The sequence below is a fragment of the Cygnus olor genome, chromosome 10, assembly GCF_009769625.2.
Source record: "Cygnus olor isolate bCygOlo1 chromosome 10, bCygOlo1.pri.v2, whole genome shotgun sequence".
Taxonomy (NCBI): domain Eukaryota; kingdom Metazoa; phylum Chordata; class Aves; order Anseriformes; family Anatidae; genus Cygnus; species Cygnus olor.
In genome coordinates this window covers 73,250-83,068 of record NC_049178.1, presented here as the reverse complement: position 1 = coordinate 83,068, position 9,819 = coordinate 73,250, and the positions used below count along the sequence as shown (strand labels likewise).

The 9,819-nt window shown below is 36.7% G+C and overlaps 1 protein-coding gene across 1 annotated transcript; it reads right to left on the bottom strand.

The window, feature by feature from the left end:
• Positions 1–220: 220 nt before the first annotated feature.
• Positions 221–9,727, bottom strand: HESX1 (HESX homeobox 1). The gene is made up of 6 exons (XM_040569122.1): positions 9,636–9,727; positions 7,359–7,460; positions 2,213–2,471; positions 1,898–2,103; positions 1,486–1,587; positions 221–548 (listed from the first exon to the last, which is right to left on the bottom strand). The coding sequence occupies exons 3-6, from the start codon at positions 2,424–2,426 to the stop codon at positions 450–452; spliced, it is 621 nt and encodes a 206-aa protein (XP_040425056.1). The 5' UTR covers positions 2,427–2,471; positions 7,359–7,460; positions 9,636–9,727; the 3' UTR covers positions 221–449.
• Between the last annotated feature and the right edge of the window lie 92 nt (positions 9,728–9,819).

Genomic DNA, 9,819 nt, shown 5'->3' with positions numbered 1-9,819 from the left:
TTTTTTTTTTTTAGAAAATATATTATTTTTATAGCTATTTAAATTCTAATGCAATGCACAATTTCACATATCAAACACTTTTTTGCATATTGATTATTTTACACTTCAAAATTATGTAGCTTTAGGTCTTTATCAGTTAAGCCTGCAGTAATTTACACAAGCTGAAAATCTTGTGCAACCCAGAGTTTGTGTTTTTTAACTGTAAAAAATGTATATACACTTTTCTGAAAATATTTATTAAAATATATAGAAAATTTGACTTTCTCCACAAAAAGTAGGTTATAATAATACTTCAAGTATTTACAGTTTATTTGACTGAAAATCATTATAACACTTCAAATCTAGTGATAAAATCATATAATCAATGTATCATTACTTAGGACAAATTATGACAATAACTAGTAATTCTTCATGTTCTATCGTAGTAGTATAGTGGCAAACCATCCTTTCTACTCTAGCAGGCTGGAGGTGAAAGTATTTTTCACCATTAGAAACTGTGATTCTCGGTGTGATCTCTTCAGCTTTGCACGACGGTTCTGGAACCAGATCTAAAATTGAAATAAAAGTCATGTTTTTCAGAAATACAGCACTGTATTAAGAGCAAGCTTTGAAATTTAAAAATATTCACACAACTCTACAGTATTTTGTGAAATGTCAGTAGTTTGGAAGTTTAATAAAAAGTTAAAATCTGAAGACAGTGACCAGCACTAATTAAGACTAAAAAAAATAATGCCCTCAGCTTTGCTGGAAAATGAGAACCAGCTTCGCTAATACAAAAACTAGTATCAACTTCAGTGACATTGAATGGAAGTTCCTGAGCAGCTGCAATTCACATACAAGTCTGAAGGTGTAACTTCTTCAACTGCTTAATTAATAGCAGCACCAAGCTCCCCATCAAGCCCGATAAGAACTCCATCAAAAACTTAATAAATATCAAGGCGAGGCCAGAATTCTAATTTTTATGGTATTCTTATCACATTTGATTAGCTGGAAATGAATAATTAAAACCCTGAGTAGATTTCGCTTTTGGCCAGATACACGACATAGGCTCAAATGCTGGTTTAACACAGTTGCGCTCTCCTGACACTCTCAAAATGCTAATATACTAATTCATTCCAAGAAATTAATTCAATAGTTGTTTCAAATTTGGTTTTTAAATATGTTGACATGCATCATGTAAACATGATTTTAAAACCTGGGAGCAAGTGATCAAGTTCCACAAACAACTAGAGATTAACAAAGCAGAAATCACAGAAATATTAGTGATAAATGTCTCATTGATGCTATGGAAAAAGGGTTGGGATTTCAGGATGAATTCAATGGCTGTCATTTCTCAAATCACTCAATGCATACTATTATGTATAAATGCACACTGTTTTTAAATTGACATTAAAATTATTGTTACTACCATCATCTACCTATTTATATCACCAGAGAGTACACATGGATGGAAATATGGAAATTTTCAAGAAACAATTTAATTACCTGGATCCTGTCTTCATCTAAGTCTAATTTGCGGGCTAGTTCTTCTCTAATATCAATGCCGGGGTAGGAGTTCATTTTAAAAACATTTTCCAAGACTTCAATCTGAGGAGATTAAAATACACTTTCTGAGTAATCATTGCTATTGTTATAGGAGTTAAAATAAATAAATAAATAGAAACAGCTTAATTTGTTTAAATTAAGGCTTCCAAGCAGTGCTTGGACAATTCTGCTTTCATGAACAAACATCGACCAGATGAAGCTAGTAACATTATCGTGAATTTACACTAGTTCTTAATTACATTTCTATATGGAGAGATACACAATACCAAATTAGTCAGCTGTTATAGGCTTCTACCAACAATTTACTAAGCTGCATTGTTAGTCCTTTATTAAATAGTAAGAAAATGCCTACCTGGTTTCTATTGAAAGCGGTTCTTGGTCTTCTACCCCTGTACCAGCTCAATTCCCGTTTGAAAGATAGCCTTTCAGTGACTGAAAAATATTTTTCACATTTCAAAACTTTTTCCTCTTGCATTGGATCACTGTTACCACGAAATAATGAATTTTCATAGGAAACAACAGGGATTTGCAGATGGGAATTACTGTCATCACCTAAAACTAGAAAAAGCAAGCAAACGAACTTCAATTTACTGTTAGAAACATGACAATATATACATTTTTAAAAGAGTAAAAGCTTGAGAAGTTACAAAACAGACTGCTGGCTTACCCAAGTTGGTGCATCCATCCATCCATGGTCTGTGAGGTTTCACTGCTGGAATGCCATCTTTTTTCTGCTCCAATCCCAAAATACTTTCAATGGAAAAGGAGCACTGTGTGGTTTTATTTTCTACAAAACTAGATGCTTTCCGAAGATTCTGAGACACTGACGTATTAGCAGCACACAGCGATGTACTTGCCATGATTTCACCTTCAGCTAGCATAGCACGTATACTGTACTTGCATTTCTCCCAAAGTCCTCCTTATAGCTATGTTGACAAGGGGGTTGGATTTGCAACGTCATTAATTAAAATCTTTTATTAGAAAGTTTTAGCATGTCAATGAAAACTCTCCCACCAAGAGGCACGAGGAGTTAATTGTTTATTTGTTTGCAAGTAATTAGCAACTAATGGTGACACTAGGGGGGCCACCAAGAGGGACAAAAAGTGTTATCTCTCCTAACCAGAACATCGACTTAACTTTCTCAAAAAGAAGCTATGCACAAATATAGTACTTCTCCTTTATTTGAAATCATTAATGTATAAAATCAGTTTTTTAAAAAAACTGTATACTCTAATGGACTCCACTTACCTAAACACAGCAACATGATAGGAAACCAGTCAATAAGTAATCTCATTTAAGTGAATTTCCTTCCAAGGAAATTTAAAAATAATCTCTTAATGCTATTAGGGTAATCCCAATGAAAATGCCTCTGTTTTTTCATATGCATATGTAATGGTGAACATGGTCAATAAAACAACAATAGCTTTTGGCATAAGGTACTGTGCAGTGGGTTGGCAATGTTGTCAAAGCTCAGTGTAATTGCCTTCCAAGTGCCTGGATTAGTTAGAAGAACAGTTGCACCAACTATTTTAAATAATTCATGCATTCATTTTTCTTATTAAAATAACTTTGTTGCAGCTTTTTTGAAAAATACCATATGTGAAATTTCCTGATCACTCTTTACACCATGCGAACAAAACTTGAAGTAATACAAACTGCACACTCAAATTTACTGGTCTCAAAATACCCTTTTAGTGCTAGGTATTCCTCCTTTCCTGTAAGTGGGTTTATAACCAATAGAAATTTATTTTACAGAGCATGCATTTAAAAAGACCAAAACTCATGAGTAATAGAGAGAAAGGAAGTATAGCTTTTGTTTTGAAGTTCAAAGTTTAAAAAGAGAATTATGATTTCACTAATTATAAAGAATCAGATATAACATCGTTATATTTATACTCATCTGTAAGCCCCAAAGCAATTGTACATGGTCACAACCACCTTTTCATTCAGGGTAACCTCTTTACAAATTCTACCTTTTCTTATTTTAGATAAAGCTATTTGATAAATGCAAAAATGCAAGCATTATTTTAATTTCAGAGCACAAATTTTACCCATCTTAAATAAAACTTTGGAAAACATGACGTAGGACTGTGCACTTTCAGAGGAAAAATCTGTCCCTTTTTTCCTTGTTTCACCATTTTCTCACAGTAGTTTATTCTGTGTGATCAGTCACATTCTTATGACTAACAATTAACATTATGGAAATAAACAGCATCTCCACTTTGATTTTCTGTACATTTGTAAACCGTCCAAGCTCAACCTTTAGGAATGACAGAAGCTGGAAAACAGCCAGGGAAATAGCACCGTATGGAAATGACAGCGCAGTGTTGAGGAAGATTCTAGTGAGAGCTATGCAATCATACAGAACTTTATATCAGAACAACGTTGAGCTGAAGAATGTTGACTAAGTGCTGTGCAATGAAACTGTTGTCAAACCAAACTGAAAAAGTGGCAATTCAAGAAGTGATCTTACCAAGACACCTTATCAACATGTCAATGTATTTTGAAGTGGCATCAGAATAAATGCAGTGACCACCTGCTAGCTAAGCCCCAGCCAGCATTTAACAGCCTCAGCAACCAAAAAGCAGAAGAAAAGCCACAAAAATCAGTATAAGAAACAGCTGTTCATTGGCCACTGACATGCCTTGTGATTATATCAATGTAGAGGAAGAGTAACAAGTCCCATGGGACTGCATGCGGTATATCAGTAAGGCTCCCTTTACATGTGACCAACACTCCCATCAACTTACTGAGCAAAGAGCAAACTCTGATGGTTTGTCCAGGTTTAACTGCTAAGAAAGCTGGCTTAGAAGTCCAATTAAAGATCTATGACAGAATGTCAAAATTGAGAATTCCAAGAACATATTGACAGTGCTTTAAGTGGATCTCCTGTACTAGGCTAACGATGATTTTGAACTCATATGCAGACTTGGGGCAAAAAGAATGTGTAGCTTGTGTTAATCAGATGGGTAAGGCAGTGTTGTGTCTAAAGAAATGCTTACCTGACAAAATTTTCCCTCAGATTCTCCTTAACACTTGAACGTTCCTTTTCTTAAGGAAACCCAGTGTCAATTTTCAGAAAGCTGCAGAGCAGATGACATACCTTTTCCTAACTGGAAAAGTCAAGAGTGCCGTGGCACTTCCATTCGTGTTATGAACCTTTAATTGTTTTCCGCAAGAGCCTCTAACATATTTGGTAGCCTCTGGAAAAGTCTCTTCTGACCAGAAAGTTCCATCAGTTCATGATGGAATATTTGGTGAACTAGAGGTCAGTGGGAAGTGAGGGCCTTACAGCCCTTTATATTTCAGTACAGCTTGTCCCAACAAGGCAACCTATGATCTTAGCTAAGCAACAGGTCTCCTTTGCTTGACTGCAGACACTTGAGTATTCAAACTGCCCACCAGGCCCAGAGGTTACTGAAGAGATAAAGCAGAGCCTCTTGCACACCAGTGATTGGTAGATGAAACTTCTGCCTCTACAGGTTCTACATGGAATATCAGCTTTAGAAGTAAAAAAAAAAGAAAAAGTCAAAAAGAAAACAATACATCTCCTTCATACTGAACGTGGAGCTGCTTACCAATTTACCTGTCCTGGTGAGGTTTCAAGTACGATCACCGATAGACAGTCTCTAGAATTCAGAAACTAATGTGGACTTTAATAATACAAGAAACCTCCTAATGAATATAAACAGCTGGTTTCCAAATACAGACCGCTATTTATTAAGTGCAAAAAAACAACAACAACAAAACACAATACAAGCACTGATACAAAAACATTTCAGAAAATATTTATTTCACCTGAATGAATAGGAATGAAATTAACCTGAGCCACACAGTTAATACTCAGATTACCACATCCATCAATTCCCAAACTGGTAACTACCTTCATAAGTGATCTCTTCAGGAAACTACCAAGAACTATCAATAAAGACAGGCATAGGTGGTGGTAAGAGAAATATTTATGAGGCACATATCTCCACAAAATTAACCATTAAGTTAACTGACTAGGTATAACATTTTGGTTTCTCTGAGACTGTCAAGGACTAAGAAAACTTTTAGAGCTAGTTTGCTCGCAGTTGAACGCTCTCATTCTTTAATGACTTATTTATTTATTTAAGGACTTTCCAAGGAAAAGAGATCCTAGTAGCTCTCAAAAAGAATGTTCATGAAATAAGCCAAAAAACAGTTAATGCATTTGCTCAGAAGTCAGAAACTAATCAAATACTGCCACCTGGTGTTTGTGCTCGCCCAGCTGCTAGTTTCCTCAATAATGTTATGCAAATAGGAAACTTATTATTAAAATAATCACATTGATTTGCTCAATGTTGAATTGAATCAGACCTGGAGACTGCAGCATGGTAACTGAAACATATCGACACTATTTTTAAACTGAGTGCACGGCTGCAACTGCATACAGGAACTGGAAGTACCAATTCAGAAGTTCACAGCTTGCTCATACAATGCTTTCTAACTTCTGAGGTATTCACTAAAATTGAAACACCATGCATCTAAGAGACCTTTATAATACTAATGCCACTCCATATCACTGTTTATAAAGATTTCATGTGAAAAAAGAAATTATTCTATAGATAACAAGTCTGTATTACACTAAAATTACATATACAGAGATAAATCTACTGAAAGTCTGGCTGAAGGTCTAACATTCAATTGTTGCTACATTTCTTTGAAGAGAATCTTGTTCAGTCGTAGAAGAAAGCTATTTGTCATTAATATAAAAATAAACAGCCAACGAACCATTCCATAAGAAATATGGGTAAAATATTTTCCTACGGGAAAGCTTGCAATATTTTAGATTCAAGTAAAGTAGAATTTGATAGTAAAGAACCTGATCTGATTTCTAGGAATTCACACTGAAAGTATAAATAGAGCTTCAGCCTTCACTCAGAAACTTTATCTCATTTCCCAGCCTATTAGAAATGAGCAATACTTCTTTTGCAACCCATGTGAACTTACCTATGGAGTTTTAGCTAAATACCTTTGCAGGAGCAACGAGAGCAATGCAACAAACATTACATCGAAAATCCTGGGTAATGAATAACAGGAGAAATCCTTGAACATGCAAAAACCATTCTCTTACAGCATCACATACTTGAAGGAGCAAACTCATATCATCCCTTCCAGATTTTGTGCCCCCTGTTCTTTGCCCAGAGATAGCAAAGTTCATCTGTTGAGTGAAGATGTGAAGCCTCAGAGGACTCTGTTTATACCAGCTGAAACAACCATACCAGGAGTTCTTGGTGACATTGCCCTGAAGTTGCATGGCTTACTGTTGCTACCTGTTCCTGTTGTCACTCACCCATTGCTACTCCACTGGCAGGTCACCTTTCACAACAGCCTATCAGCTTTTTGAAAAGGTGTGAGCAGCACATATAATCATTCTTGACTACTTATCACACACAGAAAATTGCCTTTCATATCACCTTTCCCACAGCTCCTTTACCCAACTGCACCAGTATTTCAGCACCTTAGACATCTTGCTACATAGAGCTTCCTTACAAATGTGTTTTGTACATAAATTTCAGAGAATACATTCAATGCCAACTTCAAAATTCTGAAGGTTTGTTTTATTTGTTTATTTTTTTAGGCAAGAATACCATAAAACTGTTAATTTTTTATTTTTTTTTCTCCCTCAAAACACAACTAAAGGCAGTTAGCTATTATTTGCTAAAGTGAAGGCTATTTTGATCTAGAGATATTAAATGAACACTGATAAATTCAAGGTAAATCCAAGGGTAGCAAAAGTCTCTAGAAATTGTGTGTTAAGCAGTGTGTAACACGCAGATAAATCCTACCTTATCCAGACAGCTACTTTCACTCTCCAGCAGATCCAAAACATTCTCCCTGTTCTGGTACATATCTGAAATCCTCTGAAGAGCTGTTGGCTGCTCTTCTCCCTGTTTACATAATTCCAAGTATTAGTCCCCACACTTTTAGGGCCTCCTAGTAAGCATTTAGTACAAAGAAGAAAAAAAAATGAAAAAAAAAATCACACTAACAAAAAGTCTACAATGCTGAGAAAAGCATAATATTAAAACATGCATAGTAGTGGGTTCAGAGGGTTTCTTCAATTCATTACTATCCAACCTCATCTGCTGCAGCCAAATTTGTATTCTAAATAAAACTTTCAAATTCCTTCCAACATTTGTAAAAATGTACAAGGTATAAGACTAGTAAGACGTTACTAACATACAGAATGTTTCAACGCAAGAGATCTATTAAAAAAACCAAACTAGTAGTTAAAAGAAGCCCTGATATGCTATAGAATTATTTAAAAAAAGGTTCCCTCTTGCTACCACAATGAATTGAATCATTAAACTGAATCATTAAGATCAACAGAAACTAGCATTTTTATGCTACATACCAGCTGAGACATCAAAGCACATTTCTGCATATTAAAGATGTTTGTTACTGTTTTGTTTTTAGTTCTACAAAACATTTAGTTTTCTAAGAGGTGTTCTTCTCATTTCATAGGAGCTAAATAAACGTGCCTTTCCTCTGCCACTTACAGTTGTAAAAATACAAAGGTAACTATAAACAATAAACAATTTAAAGTTACTTACTACTTTCCTGGATTCTGCTAAGGGAATGCATCTAGTATATTAGAACACAGAAAGCATTTCTTACAGAAGATCTCTGTAAAAAGTAGTCAGAAATCAACAAATCTCAAAACCAGAAAGCTGTGCACATATATGCACGTCATGAGCCAATGCTGGTGTTCTCTCAGATAATAATTGCTGGTCCAGTTACAGCTCAGCAAATAATATTTCAATGCAGAAGACCAAACAAGAAGATACAAGACTTAGTTTTCAAAATACCTTGAGATAACCCTGTATGATTACCCTCACATGACAGGGAAATAAAGAAGACAAGCAGTGTGACTTGCCTCAGCCACCTGAGTCACCAGCTGAGCTGGTGAAAGAACTGCCTGAACAGAGCTGTAACTTGGCAAGTTCCTCACCAGTCCCTTCTGGGTGGGGGGAACAAACCAACCAAACAAAAATCTCACCAACTTTGATTGCTTGATATCTTTTAACACCATAAACCCCTTTGCTTTATCTGCTTTTGAATGTAAAATGTGACCTGATACAACATAAAGCAAGGTCTTCATTGCAAGTCTGCACAATAATTTATTAACATTGGCTCCACGGGATGATTTGGCATAATTTCTAACCTGGTTTTATACCAGGCTCACCTGGCCACAAAAAGGCAAAACCAGCAAGGGAAAACCAGCCTTTTTTATTTCCTTCATAATAAGAAATGTATCTATAAAGTTACCAGCTGCTTTCTAAGACACAGAAGTGAAATATCAACTAATTTCAGAGTTTAATCTGCTTGCAATTTCAATTATGCTGTACATTTTGCTTTTACTTCTATTAGCATTTAAAGAGTGAGAATAAGTGTGCAGCCTTGTTGGACACAGCATATTTTCATGTTTTCAAATAAGTGACAAATTAGGTAGATATTCTCAATTATCAAGCTGTATTTAGCCTATGCCCCTTAAGAGATTTACCCTTAAAATATAAATTAACCCTCAGGAATAATTTAAAACACAGTAATCTGAGTCTAAACACCCTAGTTCTAGCAGGCGCCCACAGTTGTTGGAAGCACCTAGAATTGGGCACCAACCTGCAGCAGCAGGCCCATGCAGGCTAAGAAAGCAGAGGGCAACTAGGGCGAATTACAATCCTGCTTCGGAAGGGTTAAAATTGAGATCAGCAGCACATTTGGGGACTTTGGGGGTTTTTAAGACACAGTCACAAAAAATACAAGGTTGGTAGGGAGATGAATTATTTCTTGAGAAAATCCTGATAGGTGGAGGAGAGAGACGTGGCAGGGATGAGACGAGCCCCCTCAGAGGGGACGCGGGTGGCACCCAGAGGGCACAGCAGCCGCCGCCGCCGCCCTGACAGGGACACAAGGCGCCCTCCCGTCAACGCACCGCTTTTCTCTGAGGGGACTACAGCGGGGAGAGTAAAGACCACTGGACCTGGGAGACACATGCCTTAACACAGAGATCACTTAAAAAAAAGAATAAAAAAGAAGGAAATCGCCTAGATTTTTCTCAGCACCTTCACTCGTCAACCGCCGGCCGCGGCCGCCTCGTCACGAGGCGGAAACAGCTCCAGTCCACCCCCTTCCGGGCATCTCCCCTCAGGCATCCCTACTGGCAGACAGACGGAGTCGCTGACCAATAGCGAGGGGGCGGGATTGGAGGCAGAGCCAATAGGTAGGCCGGACGGGTGGGCGGGACAT

What these genes read in the sequence shown, in the direction of transcription:
- HESX1 (XM_040569122.1), bottom strand. Translation starts at nt 2,426, where the DNA reads ATGCTAGCTGAAGGTGAAATCATGGCAAGTACATCGCTGTGTGCTGCT. An exon ending in GGATGGATGCACCAACTTGG is followed by an intron (nt 2,104 to 2,212) that starts GTAAGCCAGCAG and finishes TGCTTTTTCTAG; the next exon opens with TTTTAGGTGATGACAGTAAT. An exon ending in CCGCTTTCAATAGAAACCAG is followed by an intron (nt 1,588 to 1,897) that starts GTAGGCATTTTC and finishes TAATCTCCTCAG; the next exon opens with ATTGAAGTCTTGGAAAATGT.